This window comes from Diabrotica undecimpunctata, chromosome 8, assembly GCF_040954645.1.
Source record: "Diabrotica undecimpunctata isolate CICGRU chromosome 8, icDiaUnde3, whole genome shotgun sequence".
NCBI lineage: Eukaryota > Metazoa > Arthropoda > Insecta > Coleoptera > Chrysomelidae > Diabrotica > Diabrotica undecimpunctata.
Window position 1 is genome coordinate 11,492,524 of NC_092810.1, and position 27,926 is coordinate 11,520,449.

Below are 27,926 nucleotides of genomic sequence, written 5' to 3' on the forward strand. Positions count from 1 at the left end.
TTGATACTTAAAACTAATAAATAAACCTTTAAAAAGTTAATTTTTTTTATATTTTAAGGCCTTTATATGCGATTTTATAGAAAGTTCGAAAAACTGCCTGTTTTAGCTATTTTTCACTTAGCACCTTTGTGCGCAAATAAAGTCGAAAAAACATAGCACCTCGCCAACCTAACTCTTAGTTCCAATTTTAAATCCCTTGTACATAGCACGCTTCTCATTTTGTTGAAATTTGCTCTAGCCTTTTCTATTCTGATTTTGATCTCCTGAATGTAATCATTTGTGGAGTTAATCATTGTTCCCAGATATGCATATTTGTCCACTTGTTCGACGTTGGTTCCGTTTATTAGAAGATTCTCGTTATTTCTTTTCGATACTCTCATAAATTTCGTCTTCTTGACATTCATTGTTAGACCATACTCTATTCCATACTCCGCTATTCTGGTCACCAGTCTCTGAAGATCTTCAATATTTTCGGCTAAGATCACAGTGTCGTCCGCATATCTAATGTTGTTAATGGGAACTCCATTTATCTTTATTCCAGCTGTTTCACCCTCAAGAGCTTTTTTCAGGATCTCTTCGGAATAGGCATTAAAAAGAATTAGCGACAATACGCATCCCTGTCTCGCTCCACGTCTAATTTCAATTTCTTCTGACAGCTGTTCGTTAACACGTACTTTTGCTCGCTGTTTATAGTATAAATTTGATATGATCCTGAGGTCGTTGTAGTCAACCTTCTTTGATTTCAGGACATTCATTAATTTTTCATGTCATACTTGATCGAGTGCTTTATTATAGTCAATAAAACATGCGTATATATCTTGATTGACGTCCAGGCATCTTGTCCCGTTTAAAAAATTGTATGTTTGCTATAGCACGTAGTTATTAATCACCCTTAGAATTCCTCATATTTTCCAAGAATGGAGAATATCATTGCCTACATTTCTAAATAAGTTTTTTGGATATTCTATACCATAATGGACTAAAAACTCACTCACACTCACACACTGTATATATGTGTTCTAATATGTGTTTACACTCTGTGTAAATGCATATTAGAATGAGGTGTGTTATTAAATATATATATATATATATATATATATATATATATATATATATATATATATATATATATAAATATATATATATGTATATATATATATATATATATATATATATATAAATATATATATATGTATATATATATATATATATATATATATATTGTATATATGTATGAATGTAGAAAGTGCCAATTGATTTGTAATGTAATGAGTATAAATTGAAATTAAATTTTGATTAAACTGAAAATGTAGAGCTGAGACTGGATCCAAACTACCTCCAAATAGCTATGGCCATAGGCTATGACCACAATTTCATAAAAAGCTATTTTTAATTGTCTTATTTTATACCGATATTTCCAATATAAGTGGGTCACACTGTATAACCAAAAAGATTTAACTTAAGATTGAAGATAGCGATTAGAAATACTCTTTTTTTATGTATGTTTAAATGAAATAACGGTATATTACATACTTTGAATATAATAAATTGCATTTTTTTATGATTTAAGGCACAATCTCCTGACGAAGCGGCGTTAGTATCTGCAGCGAGAAATTTCGGATTCGTGTTCAAAGAGCGAGCTCCCAACAGTATTACAATCGAAGCTATGGGAATCAAAGAAATGTATGAACTGCTCTGTATTTTGGATTTTAACAACGTCAGAAAGCGGATGTCTGTAATTCTGAGGAGAGATGGCAAACTAAAGTTATATTGTAAAGGAGCCGACAACGTCATCTATGAAAGACTTAAAAACGGCCAAGATGAAGTTAAACATAAAACACAAGAACATCTTAATGTAAGTAATAAATAATTAATATGTTTAGTAATTATCGGGGGCGTAATTATTGCCTGGGGATTTTTAACTGTGAGAGATAGATTGTCAGAACCAACGGACGGTGTTTTATCGTGATTAAGAAGAGGTTGTGCCAATGTAGAGTGTAATCCGGTACTATCATTGAAAGTTTTGAAAATTTCCCACTACACTCTGGATATTTTGTATACTTAATCTGAGTCTTTTTTATGTATAATTGAATGTATTTTATAATTATTAAAATAATCTAACAACCTAGGTACTATGTGCATAGTTTTAATTTTGGAATCCAATACTACTATTATTGAATCAATAGGACCAATATCTCTTAAAAAATGTTAATTAATCCATTTTTTAATTATCAAGATTATGAAAATATTGAATCTCTAAACTAAGTAAATGAAAATATGTATACACCTACTTTTATAATCATTTATTAACAACTATTTAGAATATTTTCTCAGAATATATATCACTGGCGGTTTACTTAATCTTAACCTTTTGAAAAAGTCTTTATCATTGAACATAACACTCAACTCTATTTCAGAAATTTGCTGGAGAAGGCTTGAGAACATTGGTGTTGGCCTCCTGTGACTTAGACGAAGTATTTTTCAACAACTGGAAACAAAGGCACCAAGAGGCAGCCGTTTCGTTAGAAGATAGAGAAGAAAAGTTGGACACCCTCTACGAGGAAATAGAGAAAGATCTAGAACTGGTTGGTGTGACCGCCATCGAAGACAAACTACAAGATGGGGTCCCTCAAACTATTGCAAATCTCATTCTAGCTGGAATTAAGATTTGGGTACTTACTGGTGATAAACAAGGTAAGTTGTTAAAATGTCTTGTATAATCTGACATCTATGGCTTCTATTTAAAAAAAAATGGTAATATTTTCACATTTATTGATGTATTCATACCATTTCTCTTTAATTTTTGATAGTGGTTTTGATTTTTTATCCTCGCTGTTTATTCATTCCAATTTAGTTTTTATTGCTTTTTTCCAAACCGATTGATCTCTCCTTTATTATATTGTTGCCTGCTTTTGTTGAAAAGCAGTTGTTGTTGTTTTTTGAAAAATGCCGTTTTGCTAGATATTTTTTTTATTATTCCAGAGACTGCCATCAATATTGGTTACTCGTGCCAACTTCTGACGGACGAACTGGTGGATCTCTTCATAGTGGACGCTTCCAGCTTTGAAGAAGTCCAGCAACAGCTCCTCAAGTTCCGCGACAACATCAAAATCGTCCACACGTTTCAACCCCGTAGTCCTAACGTCAACCAAACGTCAAACGGTCGTGTAGATTCTGGCGAGTCGTCTAGGGGAGGCAGCACCGTCTTTACGCCCCAAACGCTGGCTAGTCCACCGGCGGTCAGCGTCGTCACATTCAGGTGGGACGATGAACATTCTACACAAAGTGATAATTCGAGAGCAAGGTAGATGACGGCATCGACAGGTTTTTTGTTTCTCATTTGATTGTTTTCTTTCTCATTTTAAGTATTGTTCAATGCAGAGTGTCTCGTGAAGTGTGATGGACCTAAGAGGTTAGAAGATGCTGTTTTTTCTCGTATAAAATTAAAGTACTATCGCAGATTGAGATGGACAGGAAATTACTTAAAATATACAAAAGAGAATTAAGTAGAAAGTCAAGATACAAAATATTTTGAGAACGATTTGCGAAGTGGAAATTGAAACGTCAATAAACTTATTTTAACCTTCAATTGTGGCTTATTCCCATTAAAATAGTATCTACTTTAAAATGGCACAAGAAAATAGCTTCAAGAATGGGTAAGGATATTTTCATACGGAGACATATTGCAACTGGAACAATTTTTTACTTTAAGGTAATAGTGTTGATCTATTTATACTTCTGAAATAAAGATACGATTACAAGAAACCAATTCAGAACCAACCAACCAATAAGAATTTTGCTTAGTTGAGGAGATATGTTGTGGAATGCAATTTTTAGATTCCCCATGTCTCTAATAACATCTTTATCAACGTCTGTTTTGACTTGCAATTCTTAGAAGGCACAGATTAAAGTGAAATTCTGAATTTGGTTTCGAAAATTAGTTTACGGATTTTATTATCAGATGTCGCTATTTGCGTGTATACGAAGCCATGTTAGAGTTGCTTCCTAAGACAGAAAAGACTTATTTTCACGTTCAGAGCGACTGCGAATGCCGTTCTGATGAGGCCTATTAGGCCGAAATACGTATAAGCGGATGCGCAGGCGCCTTGTACGTGAAATCAAATCTTAACTGTCTTTTCCTTTTTAAAGATAATATGTTGCAGCAGCATACTGAAAGCATACTGAAAATTACATACATAGTACTAATATTAAAAATAAAAATGTAAAACTCAGATCTAGAACTCAGAAACGAAAGCAGGTATTAAAAAAATTAATAAGAGGTACTTACATTAATTTACTACTCTAATTCTCTGGAATATTTTAGTAAACTCACATTCTTGGCATAATGTACCGCTCACAAGCGGCGAAATCTCAAGCAAAAACTGAAACACCAGAAAAACAAATTAATTTAATTACTACATGTGTCCTATCGAAATTTTTAATACAAAACAAGTTGAAAGATAAAGAGAAAAACTAATGTTCTATATCTCTTGTGGTTGCCGAACACTCTGCATTTTTCTTTACTATTCAAAGATTTGGAGAATGTGGTGCTAAATTTAATTATCCGTACTAACCAAGGTATTTCTTGCTCGAATTTAGAATAGATAGATAGTGATAGCTTGTTTTTGCATTACTATTGATTTTCAGAAAGTTGCATGAATTTTTATTACTAAAAATGTGTCAAATTCGTTTGAAACAGTATTGATTACTAAAATGATCCGGAAATATATGTGTGTATGATTAATTTTTTAGTCAGTCCCTTAATTTTTGATCGATTATGGCTACTAATTGAATGTACAACAGAAAAGGAAGGAGATTTTTATAAATTTGAATAATTACTAAAATTTACTAAAAAAAATTTACTAAAAAAAACCAAGGACGACAACAAGAAGCATGGGAAGACCTCAAAAAAGATGGGTAGATCACATAAGAACAGTGGCAAGCAAACAGTGGATTACATTGGCGCAAGATAGAGTAAGATGGAATCAATTGGGAGAGACCTACATTCAGGAGTAGATGGAAAATGGTTGACAAAGAAGAAGACTAAAATTTGAAAGACGTTTAGTCTTTCGAATTAAAAATATAGCAATTAATAAACGAAACAAATTAGTTTCTGTATTTCAAATTTTAGCGATCGGTGAGTAGTTCAGTGGTCGTTTGGATCGCTCAGTAAACTGGCAGGTGCACTTCGAAGGCTGTAGCTTCATAGATCATTCGTTCGAATCACACGCTACTCAGAGAAATGTATCTTTGCGTGCAGTATACAATCCAAAGGTTCTATTGCTTTTAATAGTAGCTCACCGGTGAAATCGAGTCGGACCATGAATGAGTTGTAATTACTGTACTAGATAGTGCCTTAGGGCTAGGCATAGCAAAGATCAGAAGTGACTAAATATTATCAACTTCGAGAAATTTTTGATTGCAGTTGTCTTGTATTTTGCAATGATTTGGATATTTTGACTATTTAATTAAACTTCTAGTTTTGAATAAATTAAGCAATCCGCTCCTGTGCTTCTTATGTATTCTTCATGATATAAATAAGATATCTTAAGTCAACCCTCTGCATTAGATCTCTCCGTAAAAACTCTTGCACATGATGCATTTGTTCATGCTAACTATTATCACCTTTATTTTACTATACTTATAATTTGGGTATAATATAATAAATAGCACCCAAAAGTGGAGCTAATACAGCCCCACCTTTGTTACTTAAATAACCAGGTTGAAATCGTAATTTCTGAGCTTTTTTGTATGTGATTAGGTTACGCCAACAGTTTGCATAAGATTTTTTTCTTAACTTTGACATTGACAGATGGGACATATGTGTCCCATTAGTATTGTTAACTGGGACATATATCCCAGTGGTAGCCTATGAAAAAAGTTCCAAGTGTTCTTAAACATTTATTTAACATAATTTTACAGTTTTAAGTGTGATAGACCTCTTGAAAATTCAAGAAAATGTATTTTTTTCGATGAAGATAGTTGTAGATTACCCAACTATTTACGGCAGCAACCATAACCAGTCTAAAAACACCTTTTTACACCATTTTCCCGATCTGCGATCCATGTCGTATAAACCTGTCATTTGGTCTAATTGCCTCTGTGTAGGCATTTTATTTTCTGATCCCCTCCTTATCACGGCGCAATACTACAGTTGTAAGGCCACCTCCATGACAGTTACTAAGAATTACAACTTCCTTGGTATCACAACTGCACAAATTATATCATATTTATTTACAACAAACTCCGATTCTGCCCTAATCAATTTTTTGGTGAGTTTTGGTAGATTTTTCCTGTTTGCAATAACCGTTCCTACAGATCGAAATGATATCTCTTTCATGAGCTTCACCGAGGAAAAAAATCTGTCAAAACGTAGTACTACGTCTTTAGACTTTATTGTACTAGCTAATTTATGCACGACTAGCTCACCAAGCGTTCCATTAACTTCCTTCGTCTTCCTTCCCAGCATACACATTTATGTCATAGGTGTAACCAGTGAAAGCGTCACTCCTTACCCATATTTTATTGTCCCTTTTGACAGGCTTCATCGGTAAGTACTGTTTCAACGCAGTATCTCCTTTAAATTTTACCATGCTCAGGAAGAATCGGCTCTACATTTTGAGTAGTAATAATATAAATATATTTCTAGAAATAATATTTTTAATTCGTATGTTACCAAGACATCTTTAAGAGCAACATCCCGATAGCTATGAAACGGAAGACATTTGACCAATGCGTTCTTCCTATTATGACATACGGAGCAGAAACTCTCACGCTCACAAAAACAATAGCACTAAAAATGCCTGTGTCACAAAGGCGCATGAAAAGATCAATTCTCGGCGTGACAAAAAAAGACAAAATAAGGAATCAAGACTTAAGGAAAAGAACAGGTATCAGTGATGTCGTCGAACGTATAGCCAAGTTGAAATGGATTTGGGCATGTCACATAGCGAGACTGAAAGACACAAGATGGGCCAGAAAACTAATTGACTGACGCCCACGAGAAGGCAAACGCAGCAGAGGACGACCACCAACACGCTGGATGGACGACATTAGACGAATATCCAAGAAATGGCAACAAGAAGCACAGAACCGTGAAGAGTGGCGAAAAATGGTAGAGACCTATGTCCAGCAGTGGACAGAAGAAGTTGCATGATGATGATGTTACCAAGGGATTATGGGTAGACCAATAGTGTCGAAGTGCTGGCAATATGCTGGCGAAATAAAAGGGCAGTAACGATCTCATTAGAGGAATCTGGCATTATAAATAAACATTTAGATTATGTTTTAGATTGTCTAGAAGATTTTAAGACGCAATTTTCTACAGTGGTAAATAAAACCTTACGAAATTAGTATGATATAAAGAGTGGACAGAAAATGCTGCACAGTTTCCAATTACACAATTTTCTGATTATTTTAAAAATTTTTAGGTTAGTTTTATGAGTGAATTCTTCAGCTAATTAAGGGCTTTCACTTACATACACCTGGAGGGCATATACCTGGAGCTATGGAGAGAGTAATGATTATTTAATGAAGTATAGTTATTATAATAGATATGATAGTATAATAGTAACAATTACATTGTTTTTCATAATATTATTATATCTAATTAGTTGTTGCTTGTAAAATGCATTATTTATTGTTCTGAAGTTATTGTCTTGTGTTATTTTAATATTATTTACTATCTTTAATGAGAAATTGACCACAATATTAGTTGAAAATACGTGTAGTTAGTCTTAATGAGACAGCAATGGCCCATTATATGATTTTTGTTTAGAATGTTATGTGGAACTGTGCAGAACAAACTTTGTGTCACAGAAAGGTCACTTTACAGCACACTAATGTCATATTTCAATTATTGTGAGAAAACATCAAGTTTGTTAACATAAAACTATGCAAAAAAGCGCTTTTTGAGTAGTGGTTGTAGAAAAAAATACGTATCTTTTTGATTTTATTTATTTATAAACGATATATATATATATATATATATATATATATATATATATATATATATATATATATATATATATATATATTTACCAAAACACAAAATGAAGGAATAAAGGAGTGTTTCCTGAATTGTGTTAAGTCTTTTATTATATCATAATTTCTGGATTCGTTTTAGATACAGTAAAAAATGATCAACTTTCTGAAAACATAAAATTATCAGCACAAAATTTAGTTAGATTCGTATGTGTGTTCACATTATCTACCTGCTCTCTAATATACTCGGCTTGTCTATTGATGAATAACACAAATTTCTTTCGAATTAACGTTTTATCTTTTGTCTTATAATAGTAGTTTAACTTAGAACTTTATTATGAATGGACGATTTTGATAATGCATCTAGCGTTGTTTGTTTTTCTAACATTTTGTTATGATTATTTGAATTTCGAATTATTTTTTAATGATATATAGTATAATCTTAGAAATCAGAAAAAAATAATAATTATTTATTTCTCATATATAGGATAGCACAATGAAATTATTCCACTTGAAACACGTTCAATGGAAACCGAGTATGCGCTCTTCATACATATCCTTCACAAGTCTTATGTACTCAGAAACCTATTTCTGTCTCCACAGTTCATGCTCCATATGAACTATGTCATAAGCCTTCTTAAGGTTTATAAATACCTAGGTACGCACGCTAACAGGCTTAGAGGCATTTCAAAAATTGCGGTACATCGCATAATAACTGAAAATTTGAACATGAGAAAGCTCAGAACCCTCGAGCAAAAACAGTATCGTGAAAGGTGTTTCAATTGGGTGTTTAGCAAATTTTCACAGCAACAAAGCAGAATTTTTGCGCCTTTTCATAACCATGGATGAAACATGGATCAAAACACTCATCACTTCACGCCCAAGACAAAAGAACAATGGACACAAAAGTAAGAACCGGCTCCAAACAAGGCGAAGACCGTTTCATGATAATTCACATTTTCACCAGCTCACAGATCCGTTACTGCAATGGCAAAATTCATTAATTAAAGTTTGAATTGCTACCTCATGCACCTAAAATTGCTCAGTGTTTCAAAATTTCCAACCGTGAAGAAGTTCGGTTGGGAGATAATGGGCATTTTGAGGAGAAGTCGCGTATTATTATAAAATGGGTATCGAACTTATTGAACATTGCTGGGAAAAGGCTGAAAGGATATTGAAAAATAAATACACTTTTTTCTAGAGCTGAAAGAGCATATATTGCCTATGAGCAGTGTCAACGAACGGTCGGACGCACCTAGGGCCTTTCGTCCAGGGTGATCGCCTGTGTCTACACTGCTGTCGTTAGGCCAATGCTAACTTACGGAGCTATTGCTTGGGTACCAAAAGTGTTACAGGCAACAGCGATTAACAAACCATATTCAGCGTATGGCTTGCAGTATAAAAGGTGCCATGAAAACAACACCAACTGCTGCATTGGAGTTGATCGTTGGGATCATGCCTCTAGATATATATGTCAAAGTGGTGGCGCTAGGGACAATGATGGGACTGCGCTCATCTGGTGCGAACCTTGATGTAGGGATGGGACAATTGAGAACTCGTTTCTGGTGGGGAGAGCTGGATGCGCTACCACTGTTACAGGCAGGCTGCGACTTAATTGAACCAAAGTTTGTCTTTAACAAACCCTACAAAATCGAAACAAGACAGTATAGGGAGACAAATGTGGCAAATTCCTATTGCATATACACTGATGGCTCCAAAATGAAAGAAGGCTCAGGATGCGGGATATACTCCAGATCACTGAACCTAAGAATAAAGTGTGGTATGGACAAAAATGCCAGCGTTGTTCAGACAGAACTGACTGGTATCTCCGTAGCCGCAAAAGAGATAACCCAAAAAGGAATAGCAGGAAAAACTGTAATGGTCTGCACAGATAGCAGACAAGCGCTACTAACCTTGAATAGACCACGTGTCACATCAGGGTTAGTAATGGAGTGTCACGAGTCATTAACTCAAGCTTAAGATGGTAATACCATCATCCTGAGGTGGGTTAAGGGACACAATAGGAATAAAGGCAACCGAATTGCTGACCAATTATCTAGGAAGGCGGCAGGCCTAAGACTCTTAGGACCTGGGGATCTTTTTGGTTGGTCAACTACAACAATCGCGGAAATTGTCAAATGTCACTCCCATACGCAAACCGTAAAAAGATGGGAAGAAGAGCAATGATGTAAACTTGCCAGGGTAACACTAAGTAACCTTGAAGAGTCAACATCAAAGAAGTACTTGGGAATGACCAGGAAAAACCTACGTTTGACAGTTGGTTTTTTAACTGGTCATTGTCAACTAAGCAAACACCTCCACACACTGGGGCTAGCAGACACACGTCTATGTAGGAAGTGTGAACGAGAAGACGAAACTGTAGAGCATGTCCTATGTGAATGCCCGGAGTTATCGTTAATACGAGAATACGCGTTCGGCGAGTTCTGGCCCACACCTGCCCACATAAGAGAGATCTCTCCTGGTGACTTGTCCACCTTCCTAGAAATGGCAAGATAGACAATCAGCTAAGGATGACAGCTCCCTGGGAGGATGCACAATGGGTCAATTGTGGCCTAAGTGCTGTAAAACTTAACTCGCCCTCCCTACTCTACAGATACAGATGCTTATATTCCCATCCTATTTCGAGACAGGTTTCTGGTACTTCACGCGACAGCGTTTTATGTTAGTTTATAAAGTTTGTATAGAAATGTGGATGGTATACAATGTTACACACGCTATTAATATTAAATATAATACCATGTATTAAAATAGCTACAGTGTGTCCACAGAGGGTCCACAGAAAACTTTTCGCTAAAAATAAAAATAAATAGTTTTCCCTCTTGACACCCCATCCGTGAACACATTGTATAAATATTCAAAAACAGTGCATGCAGTCAGTTATAGATAGACTAGTTTAGATGAAGATTTTAAAATAATGTGTAAGTAACAATACTTTCATATTGTAACCGGAAACAAAAGTGCATTTGTCAATTAGTTTTTCTAAATACCATAATAAAGCTTTTAAGTAAATTACAAAATCGTATGACAAAACGTGATACATATACAGGGTGAGTCATAACTATTGGGACATAGACTAAGGACAGGTTATTTGGACCAAAATATGGCTATTGGGCCAAATATGCAGGCCAAAAAGATACAGGGTGTTAAAGTTAATTTTTGTTTTTCGTTTTTTGCTAATAGTTTCCCTGTATATTTATAAATTGCTATCAAAATTGGCACAGAGGCATAATATTAGACAAGAAATAGTATTTTATTTACAATTTTACGTTTTGTCATAGAGGACGCCACGTGGATCATTCCTAATGATCAAATTGAGTCTAAACTTTTTCTGATGAAACTTTTTAGTAATTTTTATTAGAAAATATGACGTAAACATCATTTTTACGTAAAATTGGTACTCTTGTTTAAACATGATAATTTCAACCGTTTTCGATAAAAACGCAGTCGAACTGCTTAGAGTCTTAAAAAAAGATTTCAAATATTATTTCATTTATGGAAAGTATGCTTTGGACTGTCAGATAATTGTTGTTGGTAAATGTCATTTGTTCAGAGTTAATTATTTTTGATGTGACAGTGTAGTGTAATGTTGCATTTTTTAAAAGTAATCATTACTTTTTTTGATTGAAATGCCTCGTCACAATCATTTTACTAATGAAGAAATGCGAGATATGATTTGCGTATACGCACAAGAAAATTTTTGCGGTCGCTCGGCAGCCAGAAGGTATGGAATGAAAGTGGAATACGCAAACAGCAAAGAATCGTAGTTTAGGTGAAACTGGGTCATTTCACACTAAAAATCGGGGTGCTCGACCGAAACAAATCACACCTAATCAAGAAGATGAATTTTTGGTTCGAGTAGATGAAAATCCTGAAATAAGTTCACGACATCTTTTAGCAGCAACAGGAGTAAGTCAGTCGTCTATTGTTAGAATTCTAAAAAAAGAGAACCTCCATCCTTATCACTTCACTCCTGTTCAAAATTTACTTCCAACAGATCTTCCACGACGGTTACAGTTTTGCCAACGTATTCTGAATAAACATCCCAATGATAGACACTTTATTAAGAATATTATGTTCACCGACGAAGCAACTTTTACCAGACGAGGGGTTTTTAATTGGCGAAATAGTCATTATTGGGAAGAAGAAAACCCGCATGCTATTGAAGCTAGACATTTTCAGCATGAGTTTAAATTGAATATTTGGTGTGGCATTATAGGCGACCAACTACTAGGGCCTTATATTCTTCCTCCGAATTTAAATGGAGATTCTTATTTATTCTTTTTGGAAAATACTCTTAGTGATATTTTAGATGATCTGTCACTGGATGTAAGAAGAAAAATGTGGTTTATGCAGTATGGAACGCCACCTCATTTTTCATTAGCTGTTAGAAATCATCTTAATGACGTATTTCCTCAACGATGGATTGGCAGAGGCAGTGATTTTCAATGGCCACCAAGAAGTCCTGAGTACAACCCGCTAGATTTTTATTTTTGGGGACATATGAAGTCCTTAGTTTATGCCAATGAAATTAATACACGAGACGAACTTTGGAGATACATTCAAAATGCAGCTAATCTTATAAGGGGACAGAATAATATTTTTTTTAACGTCCGAAAATCCTTTATAAAAAGAATTAGAAAAGGCATAGAAATCGGAGGAGACCATGTAGAACATTTAGTTTGAGTTTTTGTGAGTTCTTTTAAGTTAAAGTGTGTTTAGTTTTGATTTATCGTCAAAACGGAAACCTTAGTTAGTTGCAACTTTGTTTATTAGTTTGGTATTTGATAGTGGAATTGTAAATAGAATACTATTTCTTGTCTAAGATGATGCCTCTGTGCCAATTTTGATAGCAATTTATAAATATACAGGGAAACTATTAGCAAAAAACGAAAAACAAAAATTAACTTTAACACCCTGTATCTTTTTTCTCAGCAACATTTTATTAAGGCATATTTGGCCCAATAGCCATATTTTGGTCCAAATAACCTGTCCTTGGCCTATGTCCCAATAGTTATGACGCACCCTGTATATATATATATTTTAACAAAAACAACCAAATTTGATTTACAGCACAGAGCTCGCATATCACGGAGGTATCGAAGAAGCAGGACCACCGGAGGAGACGTCTGGAGGTTTCGCGATCGTTGTAAACGGTCATTCTTTGGTGCACTGTTTACATCCCCAAATGGAAAGGTTATTTTTGGAAGTAGTGATGCAATGTAAATCTGTGATTTGCTGTAGAGTAACTCCGTTACAAAAGGCGTTGGTGGTGGAATTGGTTAAGAAGAACAAACACGCCGTGACGTTGGCTATAGGCGACGGAGCGAATGACGTGTCAATGATTAAAGGTGAGGAATTTTACATTTTTCAGAACATATATAAGAAAAATACTAATTTGATTATAGGTATTAAATAAAATCGCATTAATACAGAAATGCATTGATTAGTGCTTAGTGTAGTATTGTCTGGGGGCTATTGTTAAGGAACATAGAGTTTTCTCCTTCAATTCTATCGCATGAGCTTACGTTTTGCATTGTTAGTTGGGTCAACTTAACTAACTTAGGTGGGATCCCAAAGTCTATCATTGCATTATATAATGCATTTCTTTTCACACTGTCATAGGCTGCTTTGAAGTCAATGAAGAGATGGTGTGTATCTATGTTATATTCTAGTGACCTTACTAGAATCTGTCTATATGCTTGAATTTGATGTGTAGTTGACTTTCCAGCAGTAAATCCGCATTGGTATTGACCAACAATATCCTTTGTAAAATGTTTAAGTTGTTCAAACAATACATTGCCGAAGATTTTATACGCATATGCTAACAGAGTAATGCCTCTGTAGTTCTTACACTCCAGTTGATCACTCTTTTTATGTAACGGACCTAATATTCCCTTTAGCCAGTCTTATGGTACCAATTCATTCTGCCACATAAGTACTATTAGTTTATGGATTGGTGCAAAAAGTTGATCACCACCTTTTTTGTACATTTCCGAACAGTTTTCATCGATTCCTGGGGCTTTATTGTATTTGAGTTTTAGGATGGCATTTGACACTTTTTCTCTTGTTGGGTCTTCACTGTAGAGTTGACATTATAGATTTTGTTGATTGTCTAGGTTGTAATCTTCTTCAATATCGTTTATATTTAGATGTTCGCTGAAATGTTTTGTCCATCTTTTAAGAACTGAGTTTTTATCATGTAGAATTTTACCGTTAGTGTCTTTACAAATTTTTAATCGTGGTTTAAATCCTCGACAGCTATTATACTGTCATTCTAATATAAAGAATAATAAAGTCTGAAGCCTTCATTATATCTAAAGTTTATTTTAATAGAGTACATTGTGTGATTTTTTCAGCTGCACATATTGGAGTTGGAATATCAGGCCAAGAAGGAATGCAGGCTGTTCTAGCTTCTGACTACTCAATAGCACAGTTCAGGTTTTTGGAAAGGTTACTATTGGTACATGGAAGATGGTCCTATTACAGAATGTGTAGCTTTTTACGATACTTTTTTAACAAAAACTTCGCTTTCACTCTGTGCCATTTTTGGTATGCCTTCTTTTGCGGGTTTAGCGCTCAGGTAAGCACATTTTTTTTTTATAAAGACTTGCTCATTTTGGTGCTAGTTCGTGAAATTTTCAGTAAAATTCAGTTGTTTATGTAATGTAAGTAGTGGGTTCATAAGCCACCGTTTAGAAATGAATTTTTATTTTATGGATTTGTGATTTTTAAAAATTTGTGAAAAAAAGTAGTAAAAATAACGTTTTGGAAGGTTGGTTCGAGGAAATCGGAATGCTCGATGTGGTGTTTGAAAATTTAATACTAAAAATATACAGTTATTTCTTTCAAAATCATAAAGACAATTTACCTAAACAAAAATGACATATCATTTTTCTGTTTTCATAAAATAATTGTGCAATCCAGCTCTGTCCTACAAATTCAAATATTTTCAATTTTTCAGAGTTTTATTACATGAAAACTTATTTATTCTATTAGTATTTACTGATCTATACATTTTTATGTATAGAATAGTAAACAAGCTTTAGCTTTAGATGAGTAAGGTTCGGTCTGGCATCAGAATCGGGATTTGTCGGGTATCTTCGGGTCGTGATCGTTTTTCAAGATGGCGGTTCGTGTCGGAACGTGAGCTTACGTATCCTCGTGTCTCGAGACCACGTCCTCAACCAATGGTGGCATAACAACGGCCTCGTGACGTCATATTGCGATCGTTTCCGAAGATACCAGACAAAACCCGATTCTGATGCCAGAACGAACCTTACTCATCTACTAACATTCAATTCCGCTCACCAATTGGATGATCCTAGGGCATTTTTTAAAACTCGTATTGCTTTATTAGTAAAATTTATAGGATCAAAACAATGAGGCTATGTAAAGTATTACTGATAATCATTGAAGACAATCAAGTTTTGTTCACGAATGAAAATCATTTCTTCCTTAACTTGGTTGGTGGAATGGAAATAATATATAGATGCACAATAAACAAAATATACCACGTAATTTTACCATTACTGTTTCTTTCTCAATTTATGTATGAAATGGTATAATGTCTAATTGGCCTAATCTAGTTGATCTAATAGGCCAACTTAATCGCCAAGAACATATTTAAAACTTGTAAGAAGAGAAAAGTAATTGTTTTATTTTCAGACTGTCTTTGATCCCATGTATATATCAATCTACAATCTTTTCTATACATCGTTGCCCGTCCTAGGGGTCGGCATATTCGACCAAGACGTAAATGACAAGAATAGTGTCCTTTACCCACAGTTGTATAAACCAGGTCACTATAACCTTTTCTTCAACAAAAAGGAATTTTTTAGAAGTGCTCTTCAAGGGTGCTTCGTCTCAATGGTGCTTTTCTTTGTTCCTTTTGGTAAGTTATTTATATGTTTTAGTAAGTGTAGTATATTATAGTATGTATATATTGAAAAATATAATATAATTATTTTCGCGGGTAATTTTATATGGCTAAGCAAGGCTTATCAATGCCATTCGTTGGACCGGAATCCTATTGCGGAGTTGCAAAGACAATAACAAGAATGGCTACAAAAAAGGGGGTAGCTCACAAATATCTGGAATAGTGGAGGAATTCATTAGGACAAAGATATTCGAAACAGTTCATTGCACAACATTCACCAAAATTTACGACAGACCTAATAAGCAAAGACAGGAAAACAGTAAAAGCCATAGTATGTCTGCTAACAGGGCACTGTAAGCTGAATAGATAGTTGAAGTTAATGGGATTGGCAGATGATAACCTGCAACTTCGGTCACTTAAAAGAAGAAACAGCAGAGCACTTTTATGTCAGTATGTCAACATGGCAAATGTGCGGTTCTTTGCAGGCGATAAAAAACCACCGGAAAAGAGCTACATGGAAGGAAAGTTATTAGACCTTTTGAAAAGAGTCAGTCTAGAGAATATAATCTAGGATTAGAGGACCACAAAAGATCTGAAAAGGTCGCAATGGAATAGGCCAAAAGTCACCTCATTGAATATATCCTATCTATATACATTTTTGTATTTTGCGATATATTTATAGTAGTAAACGTATCTTTTATAATTTTAGGTACTTACTTTGATGCAGTCGGCTATAATGGTCAAGGTTTATCGGACTATATGTTATTTTGTAGTGTGACTGCAGCTATACTAGTTATCGTTAATACTGCACAGGTAAGAATATATTTTATATAATTATTTAATCAGTTTTTGACAAATGTTCTGCTATACAGTAAGTACCACGCTAGTAGACACACGGGTACATTGAGCTGATACAGTCCTGGGCCCTTCCCTTGTTGCACTTTTTACTTAAAATCGAATACCTCGGTCTCATCATGAGGAACAGCGAAAGATATGGGTTGCTGCAATTAATTCTACAAGGGAAAGTAGAAGGAAACGGGACCAGAAAGGCGAAGGATTTCCTGGCTGAAAAATCTACATACGTGGTTCAACAGAACAACCTCAAATCTTTTCAGAGCAACAGTTTGCAAAACACAGATTGCAATGATGATCGCCAACATCCGAAACGGATGGGCACTACAAAAAGAAGAACCAGCCAGATGAGAACTGACTCAGATAAAAAAATTTGTGGCACCGCACATATGGGAACTTTTTACACTGAAGTGACTGGTGTCATGACTGGAGGGCAATATGGCAAGGGTAACTTTCTGTCTTTCAGAATGAGAACTGTTAGCATTAGCAGTCACTGTTTTGTGGCAACTTTGCTAACACTTTAAGCATAATACAGCTTGAGGACAAAATTACTAATATCTAGTAGAGAATTCGAAAAATCTCGCAGGATATCATATACGAAATTTGTATTTCGTATATGATATTTGTAAGAAAGTGAAAGGGTTATTCAGTTAACAAAAATCGCTCAAATTTGCTTCAAACAAATTAATCATCCTGTATTTTGGAATAAAAATTGATTTTTTGTGCTTTTGAGCTCTTTGTAGTCGACGTAAAAGAAAACTTATAGCATGTATAGCTGTATAGCCAGCAACCGAATATACGGCTAATTTTTAATGACAATAATCATTTCTTGTTTTTAAATGTACATTAATTATTTTTAGATCGCCTTGGATACAATGTATTGGACGGTCTTCAACCACATTATGATATGGGGCTCTCTGGCTTTTTATTTTATAGCGGACAATTTTTATAATTACCTTTGCCGCGGCCCGTACGTCGGCTCTTTGATAAAAGCGATGTTAGAAGTGAACTTTTGGTTCACAACCGTCCTTGTCGTTATCATTTGTATAATGCCTGTGCTGGCGTGGAGGTTCTACTTTGTAGACGTGTTCCCTACCTTATCCGATAGGGTTAGGTTGAAGCAAAGAATGGCACAGGTAAGTTCTTTTTATTATATATATGTAAAAACGGTATTATATAGTTGAACTCAACTTTTTAACAGCAATATTGAGCTTAGTACTTGAAAACGTAATTTAAGGTCTATACAGGGTGAGTCATAACTATTGGGACATAGACTAAGGACAGGTTATTTGGACCAAAATATGGCTATTGGGCTAAATATGCCTTAATAAAATGTTGCTGAGAAAAAAGATACAGGGTGTTAAAGTTAATTTTTGTTTTTCGTTTTTTGCTAATAGTTTCCCTGTATATTTATAAATTGCTATCAAAATTGGCACAGAGGCATAATCTTAGACAAGAAATAGTATTTTATTTACAATTTTACGTTTTGTCATAGAGGGATCATTCCTAATGATCAAATTGAGTCTAAACTTTTTCTGATGAAACTTTTTAGTAATTTTTATTAGAAAATATGACGTAAACATCATTTTTACGTAAAATTGGTACTCTTGTTTAAACATGATAAATTCAACCATTTTCGACAAAAACGCAGTCGAACTGCTTAGAGTCTTAAAAAAGGATTTCAAATATTATTTCATTTATGAAAAGTATGCTTTGGACTGTCAGATAATTGTTGGTAAATGTCATTTGTTCAGAGTAAATTTTACACAATCACAATCATTTTACTAATGAAGAAATGCGAGATATGATTTACGTATACGCACAAGAAAATTTTTGCGGTCGCTCGGCAGCCAGAAGGTATGGAATGTTATGCGCAAACAGAAGGCAACCAAATCACAAAACTTTTGCAAGATTATATCGTAGTTTAGGTGAAACTGGGTCATTTCATACTAAAAATAGGGGTGGTCGACCGAAACAAATCACACCTAATCAAGAAGATGAACTTTTAGTTCGAGTAGATGAAAATCCTGAAATAAGTTCACGACATCTATTGGCAGCAACAGGAGTAAGTCAGTCGTCTATTGTTAGAATTCTAAAAAAGAGAACCTCCATCCTTATCACTTCACTCCTGTTCAAAATTTACTTCCAACAGATCTTCCACGACGGTTACAGTTTTGCCAACGTATTCTGAATAAACATCGCAATGACAGACACTTTATTAAGAATATTATGTTCACCGACGAAGCAACTTTTACCAGACGAGGGGTTTTTAATTGGCGAAATAGTCATTATTGGGAAGAAGAAAACCCGCATGCTATTAAAGCTAGACATTTTCAGCATGAGTTTAAATTGAATATTTGGTGTGGCATTATAGGCGACCAACTACTAGGGCTTTATGTTCTTCCTCCGAATTTAAATGGAGATTCTTATTTATTCTTTTTGGAAAATACTCTTAGTGATATTTTAGATGATCTGTCACTGGATGTAAGAAGAAAAATGTGGTTTATGCAGGATGGAGCGCCACCTCATTTTTCATTAGCTGTTAGAAATCATCTTAATGACGTATTTCCTCAACGATGGATTGGCAGAGGCAGTGATTTTCAATGGCCACCAAGAAGTCCTGAGTACAACCCGCTAGATTTTTATTTTTGGGGACATATGAAGTCCCTAATTTATGCCAATGAAATTAATACACGAGACGAACTTTGGAGATACATTCAAAATGCAGCTAATCTTATAAGGGAACAGAATAATATCTTTTTTAACGTCCGAAAATCCTTTATAAAAAGAATTAAAAAAGGCATAGAAATCGGAGGAGACCATGTAGAACATTTAGTTTGAGTTTTGTGAGTTCTTTTAAGTTAAAGTGTGTTTAGTTTTGATTTATCGTCAAAACGGAAACCTTACGTTAGTTGCAACTTTGTTTATTAGTTTGGTATTTGATAGTGGAATTGTAAATAAAATACTATTTCTTGTCTAAGATTATGCCTCTGAGCCAATTTTGATAGCAATTTATAAATATACAGGGAAACTATTAGCAAAAAACGAAAAACAAAAATGAACTTTAACACCCTGTATCTTTATTCTCAGCAACATTTTATTAAGGCATATTTGGTCCAATAGCCATATTTTGGTCCAAATAACCTGTCCTTAGTCTATGTCCCAATAGTTATGACTCACCTTGTATATGATGTGGACACATTATTATTTTGATTGATCTTTATCATTATTTTCTTATAAACAAAGTTTCTTTACTAAAAAAATAGTGGAAAATCTACATCTCCATTGTTTCCATTTGCCCTATTTTTTCCAGCTTCTATTTTCTTTGGTATCAACACGAAAGGGACAATTCCCGGTCAACCCGTCAGAGAATTAACTTAATTTCATTAATAAAGTGTTGTGTGTTTTAGGTACGATCTAGACATAGTCACGACGCCTTAAGAACGCCGTCGGCGAGACGAGTAAGGCGTTCGATACGTTCTGGCTATGCTTTTGCCCACCAAGAAGGTTTCGGTCGCCTCATCACGTCCGGGAAGATTATGAGAAAACTACCCAACACCGACTTCATTATAAACAAATTAAACATGACTTCTACAGGAAGTGAACACCATCATCATCATAAAAATACCTCAACGGGAAGCGCTGCCCCGCCGTCAGATGGTAAGTTTAAAAACTATTTTTATTATGTTTTCACAAGTCCTGAGACGGTGTGTCTACGAGGACTTTATGGAAGCAACTCTAGTCAGTTGCGAGCATAAAGTCTCCGTAAACACACCGTCTCAGGACTTGCAACTTCAACGTGGAGTCATATGTCGCCATGTTACCTAATCCAACGGTAACTTTAACATCCTAATTATTTATAAGATATAATGTCAAACAAATTTAACTAATTATTTGTTAACGGTTTTTTTACCCATATATTTAGTGGCTACATTCATGTACTCCTAGACACCGATGATGGAATGATGGATTCCGAAAACGTTTTGTCTAACATAGCCCGTTTGGGTTTTTAAATATATACCTTTTACAAAGGATTTTAATTAATTTTTTAAAAAATCTTTTATTCCTAGTTACTGGTCTTCTATAATTAGTGGAATACTCTTGAGTATTCCACTAAGAACAGTACTATTTTGATTAAAGACTTAAAAAGGATGAGAGACAGTTTAATGTCGACATACAGAAGGCAAAAAACAAAAGTAGAGACCTACACAGACTGTCACGGACCGTAGGAAGAGCTCTGTCTGCGGTACGTTGACGTCCGTGCTCATCGGCTGTGCGCGGTGATCTGTAGAATCGCCGATCGTGGGAAGCCGCTATAACACATATATGTTGCAACGAGTGCTGTATTCCTTATTATATATAAAGTTGATAAATTTTATAATACGTTTTCAAATTATCAAAACATGGCCGTTAATTTTTGTCAGCTCTGTAATAAACAAACGCTAAGAATAAAGTAAAATTTACTAATTGAGTAGCAGATTTATCTGCTCGCAAATGTGTATATTTCTTTTATTCAAGCTTCTGTTGGTATTTAAAATGTTCCATAATATATAAATGTGTCTATTTAGAGTGCTAATATATAATTGCGCTTACAGGAAGCAGTAGCGGAGGTCCTGGCAGGGCGCCCATTCAAGATTTGGACACCATCAATCTATGACGAATGTGCTCTGCTTAGACAAGAAGGGCAATGTTTTGTTTTTGCTACTTAAGATTAAAAGTATTGTTTTTGGTTGTTAAACTAATGGAACCGCGAAAGTGGAAAATGAATGTTTCTTTTTTTTTGTATATATACATATTTTAATTAGACAGTAGCAGTTTTGCAGATTAATCGAGAATATTAATAATAATAATAAGAAATATGTGGAATTGTTACACCGAATAGTAAATACTTATTGGAAATAGAGGCTATATTTATAAGGTTTTATACAAAAAAATGGCCGAATACTTATATTCAGCAGTGAGAAATATATATAGTACAATGCGTGAAACTGTATTTGAATATATACAGTGTGGGCCATTTAGATTGGAAACACCTCTGCAAAATTTGAAGTTGTTAATCGATTTCAAACTTTTTTAATACGAAGTCATAAAATATGTACTTAGAAACAAAATTTAAAAGGTTTATTCAGATGTTCGGGACATACTACCGTACTTTTTCGTAGAAAAAAATAAAGGGTTTTAATAACGTTTTTTCTTTTATTAAAAAGTGTCTACAAATAGCTATAACCAATTTCATAATAATATCTTGATTAATGGAAAATACTCACAAACAAACAACTTTTATTAACAGATAGCTACAAAAGTTTACATTTTACCTTAAAAATTTAGAAAGCAATAGAAGATCTACAGTCCCTGCTCAATTTATTAGACTCACTTAGCAAGTTCTAGTTTTCTGTGTTTTAAGAAACATAACACAAATGATAGTAGTATCTCTTTTGCATATTTATTGAACAAAAACAACGTAAATTATTACAATATTTTACTATAACATTAATACTTTGTTAAGCCACCCTTGGCTTTAAGCTGTGCAGCCACTCTCCTAGGCATGCTGTTTATGCATTTTCCAAGGGATTTCTTTTAAATTTTAGGTGTGATTCCAATGGAAAATGATTCTTTCTATCAACTGAACCTTGTTGGTAATTATTTCCTTGGCTAACTCTCTTTTTAGTGACTCGCAGACATTTTCAATGGGGTTCATGTCTGGTGAGTTGCCGGGCCATGGTAAGAGCGGAATTTCTTGTTCTAACAAAAAAATGTTTAATACTTTTTGTCGCATGGCAAGGTGCTCCATCCTGAATAAATACCTTATTCATAATTTATCCCTGGACGTCCTCGGACAAACTGGGTCTTGTCATCCATAATTTAAAATGTAGCTTCATCGCTGTAGCAAACCTGTAAATGTGAATAACAATTATAAAGTGCGACAATAAAATTATTTGTAATAATTTTACCTTAGGCCAATCATCAATAGACCAGTCTTTATGGATCTTGGCGCAAGCTAAGCGTTTTTTGAGCATTTGTGGGATTAGTTTTGGCTTCTTAACAGGCCTGCGACATTTGAAGCCCATGCCATACAAATTTCGGCGTACGGTGGCCATAGATACTGAGCATCCTGCTTCTTCCAACTTATTTCTTAAATCTCTATGGGTGGCTTCTGTGTGTTATAGCTAAAGTTTTTAAAATTGCGCGCTGGGGGTGACTGAAGGTTTTTTTCCACACCCGCCCTTTCGATCTAACGTCAAGGTCGCTTCTCTTTGAGTTTTTAACTCAATCTTCTCACTGACAACTGGGATACACCACATTTTCATGGTATCTCTCTGACTAAGTGCTGAATTCTTTAATAGAGCAAGTAATGGATGAGATTTTCTCAACACAAAGATCTTTGGATTTACCCATCTAAAAATTCCAATCCAAGATTAATCGCCTTATTTTATGGCGAAGAATTAACCAAAATCAAAAGAAACACTATTATGTAATAATGTCAATACTTACTAGTGCAAATTTTAAATAAACTGACCACAAATCTATGTTTTACGTAAAAGAACTCCAAATTTAAAACAATTAGTTACTCCACACTATGAGCACATTCTACTGTCATCTGTAAATTTTTGACAATTCTAAGAAAAATTTATACCATTTTCCACGTAACTATGTACCCAATGGTTATGCAACCCATTCAACACATTAGTATCCAAGTGAACGTATTTTTAGTGCGATTGAAATCAAAAAAACTGAAATTTTTATGGTTAGTCTAATAAATCAAGCAGGGACTGTACTTCTAGGCAACATTTAAAATATTTGGAGACTGTTTTTAGGTTATTGTAACTTCGCTAGTGTTGTGTATGTAGTTGTGATGCTTTATTGAAATTTGAGTCTGTTGTAGTAATGATGTACAGCTTTATTTTACAAATTAAGAAAGGATACAAAAATACCGACTGTAATAAAAGTAGCGGGTCGATTTCATTGACATGTGTCAAAGTCAAAGTGTCATAATATATAACAGTTAGTAATAAATATATTTTTATGAAATTTTGCTCATACTATCTGGAGGCACTCAGGATCTAGTGGTGTAGTATTTTTTAAATAGAAAATCGCCCTTAAAAAGTATCTTGCCCGAAAATTTGAATAAAACTTTTATAGTTTGATCCGAATTGCATCTTTTAGTACTTTATATTTGAAGATAAATAGCTAACTGATATAACTTAAAGTTACTTTACAGGTCTGATTCCTATTTAAGTGCGTCACATTGTATAATGAAATAAACATTTGTACCAAAAAACCAAAAAAAAAAACCTTTGCATTGTACGTGTTTTAGAAAGCTTTAAGAAAAATGACAAAAACTAAATAAAGTGTCTTGAAAATCTTAAATTATCAAGATCTGTGATAATATTTAAAGTACTTTTGGCAGAAAAAGTGAAATTTGATAAAATTATACCTGTTTTACATCTAACATTATTTATGTCTTTAGAAGACTGTCACCAGTAGTAAAATGGGGCATTTGTAAATGATATATGAGGCTAGAAGGGTACTTTCATAAAACCAATAATAAATTTTTACTTGTTTACAGCTTTTTTAAAACTGGTTATGGGTTATGGACGTCCTCTGCTTCGTATTGCTTCTTGCCTTGGTCTCCACTCTAAAATAAAATACGTTTTGTCCATCGGTTGTCTGATAATCTGGTGACATGTCCTGCCCAATTCCATTATAACGATATAACATAACATAACACATAACATATATGTGTGAAAGCAAACTGATAGGACGGTAGTTTTTTAAATCTGGTATGTCTCCTTGCTTGTGTAATAAAGTAATGACTGCATTATTCCATTGAGAAGGAGTTTTTCCTTGCATTCGGTGAAAAGCTTGGCCAAAGCCTGGATAATTTTATTTCCACCTATTTTCATCCCTTTGATCACTACTCCGTATCGCCAGGGGATTTGTTATTTTTAATTTCTAAAAGTGCCGTTTTGATTTCGTATGGAGTTATTTCTGGCATTTATTCTGATCCCTGGTTTGTGATTTTACATTTCTCGATAAAAGGATTCGACAATCTCAAGGATTTTGGTTTTATCAGTAGTTTCCATCTTTGTTTTTTATTTTGTATATATTTTTGTTGCCTATGTTGTCGTATTTCGCCTCAAAACTTCTAAACTTTTGTTTTCTTGAATTATTTTAGTTATTTCTCTTGTATTGTTTTGTCTTACGTCGGATTGACCGGTGGATATCTTTATTACATAGAGTATATATAGGAAGAAAACGTTAAATGGTTGGCGTGACTTACAAAAACCTGCAAATGAAAAGCATATTCGGGAACAGAAAGAAGGAAGTAGGTCAGAGTACAACATAAGAGCAGTTAAAAGAGAAATATAATAAGAAGAGAAATACGTCCTGACGGACACTAACGTGGAGAAGAACGGAAATGGAGCTTCAAGAATAATAATAGTGCATACATATTCTAATAAAACGCTAAAATCCTAATTTGATAATAACAAATTATTTCCAGTGCGTGTGATATCTTCTTCCAATGGTGCTGCAGCCCAAATTGAGTCTTGCTCTCTTATAATTTCTTCCTCCGATATACGCGGTCCTGTGCCTCTCGTCTTTATTGTGCGCATCTTACCTCTTCATCCCACTGCCAATTTGCTTTCCTAGTTTTTAAATTTTTTCCTTCCCACCTTTCCTTAAATTTGACCACCTAGAGCTCTTCTCGACAGTCTCTCCATCATCTAGCGAATTCTGAAAAAAAATGGCTCTTTAATCAGTTAATAAAGTTCGTGGTTATGGCCTTTCATTCCTGATGTAATGTTTGAAGCTCTTACTTAGAGCTTTTTGAATGCTTTAGAGCATTCTTCTTGCATATTGTCAAATTTTGTTGTATGACTTGTTTGTCTTTACAATTTTCTTCCATTCGATCTGTGCACAGGTCACTCCAGTTTCTCACTTTTAGAATTTTGATATCTCTCATGACTTGGTCCTCCAATCTCTCTCCCTTGGTCTTTCAGTTTCTGGCTTCCATCTGGTGACTTTCTTAATCAGTACTTTACATGCCCTTTAAACAAAGTACTTTTGCAACTACAAAATGTTGCGTCCAATGCAAACCAGCATGTTTAGTAGATTCTTCGTTCAAGCCTCACGTCGTTCAGAGAAAATTTTCATCAATCTAAAAGCGAATCTGCGACTTCCAATTGAAAATTCTCGTATCGTGTCGACCGATGGATGAGTAGTACGGTGAAATATAAGATTTTACGTTTCTGTACAATTTGCTTATAGACCCCCACGGAAAAGTGTAAAAGCGCTAGAAAACCCTAACATGTAAAATCTTCGAATATTACGAACTGCGTCTTAAATTTATTCTCACAAATACTATGAAAATAGTGTCTAAATGTAAAGCATTTTCTGTGAGTGTTCCTGTAATATGGAAAATATCTACCAGTATTATTTTTTATTTCTTGAAATAGAGGTTCACTTTGTAGAAAGGTTTGAACGGAATTTTTATGTTCCAGTATTATAAATATGTATTAATGTTGAAAAGTACTTAATTATATATAATAAGTAGCCTGCAAATATACAAATGTTTCTTGAAATACATGAAATATTAATAAACAAAGCTACGTGATGTACGGAGTGTTCCAAAAATCAACTGTAGCAGTAGCTGTGAGAATAAGTTCAGTTGAATTATTACTGCTTATCAAAAAACTCAAAATACGGAGGACAAAATGGTTAAAAAATATATACCTTGCACAAACAAGTGGACTGTTAATAAGATATTTAGTTCTACAACAGAACTCTTTTTAACATGATCTTGAAAATGTTTAGAAAATTGCTTCTGTTATGTTCTTTCTTCAGATGTTTGCTTCATTTCACCTTCCTGGCGAATGGATTTAGTTCCGCAGCCATATAAACCCAAACAAACAACAACATAAGCACTTTTGCTTCTAAACTTACTTAAAAAATATAGTTCGGTATGGCATTGCACATGCACAATCATTCAATTTGTACGAACTATATCAAAACGTTAAAGGCCAAATTAATTAGAGTTTAGGATATTTATTCTGGTCATTAAATATGTACTTAACCGACGAAATCGAATACGAATTTAAAATTTAATTAATACCAAAACTATAAACAAAAACGCTCTCATTTTGACATTGTAAAAACTCGAAATTCCCGGTATCAATCATCATCCTTCAACATATTGCTGTTTTGTTTAATGTTTCTAATTTTGGACGGACTAGCGGCTTAATTTTATGGCTTTAGTTACTCTGAAGAAGAAGAAGAACTATATAATATATTATGTATACTACTATCTAGTTATACTACTTATACAAAACTCTGAAGAAGCTAGAACCAACTGTAGAGGCTTTATTGAACCTAAAACAAATGCTATCGTAATATAGCTAAAAATTATCTCCTACTCCTTGCGGTACGAATCAATGAATTGGGCCGTTCAAAGAGCCATATATCTACCAATCTCTAATCTTACTACTCATCCATTGGCCGTGTCTGTTCCCTCTCGAATTCCAGTTCAAACGCGCAAGATCACTTTGAATTTTATATTATTACGTTTGAAAAAAATGATCCTATCAATTTCTTTTTCCTTTATAAATCGTATAGAAATTTTAATAAAGTCGTTTCAAGAAATACCCTTCTGATCTGTGTTGCACATTTCAAAAGTGCGACAATTATTACAGGCTCTCTAGCGACTCAACGTTTTTCAAGAATAAAGAACGTTTATTGACGTTTCAATTTCCACTTCGGAAATCGTTCTCAAAATACAAACATTAGTAAATTAAAAAAAATTTTTTAAGAATAAAGAAAATAAAAAAAATCCATACAAGTGATAGTGTAGCCAATGACTTCTATTGGTGGCAAACAATATTATTGGGAAGCGATCTATCTTATACTGCCAGAATTCTAAACTTTACCATGTTATCACTACCAAAATAGTCATAGACTTATTCGCTTTTCATCGTTTGAACTTTTGAAATAATTAAATTTATTTGACTATTTTTAATTGACAGAATTACTTAAAATGTATTAATTAACCTGTACTTAAAATTCTGTCTTTTACGAGAAAGTAGCTTAATCATTGTGATTTTTGACTCCTAAGCTAACTTTGGGCTAGAGTGAGTTTTATCAGATACTGTGCACATTAGTTCAGACATCATCATCATTCTGGCTTTATAACTCTGCG

The 27,926-nt window shown here is 34.1% G+C and overlaps 1 protein-coding gene across 4 annotated transcripts in view; it reads left to right on the plus strand.

The window, feature by feature from the left end:
• ATP8B (ATPase phospholipid transporting 8B) overlaps positions 1-27,460 on the plus strand; it is a 294,637-nt gene extending 267,177 nt beyond the window's left edge. For 3 of the 4 annotated variants that reach the window (XM_072539697.1, XM_072539698.1, XM_072539695.1), the window contains 10 exons: positions 1,571-1,855; positions 2,418-2,694; positions 2,983-3,304; positions 13,075-13,352; positions 14,361-14,584; positions 15,670-15,895; positions 16,590-16,693; positions 17,593-17,868; positions 20,143-20,392; positions 21,328-27,460. In XM_072539697.1, coding sequence (XP_072395798.1) covers positions 1,571-1,855; positions 2,418-2,694; positions 2,983-3,304; positions 13,075-13,352; positions 14,361-14,584; positions 15,670-15,895; positions 16,590-16,693; positions 17,593-17,868; positions 20,143-20,392; positions 21,328-21,389 — 2,304 coding nt within the window. In that variant the 3' untranslated portion in view covers positions 21,390-27,460. The remainder of the gene's footprint in view (positions 1-1,570; positions 1,856-2,417; positions 2,695-2,982; positions 3,305-13,074; positions 13,353-14,360; positions 14,585-15,669; positions 15,896-16,589; positions 16,694-17,592; positions 17,869-20,142; positions 20,393-21,327) is intronic. The other variant, XM_072539696.1, reaches the window with a different exon arrangement.
• The last annotated feature ends 466 nt before the right edge of the window (positions 27,461-27,926 follow it).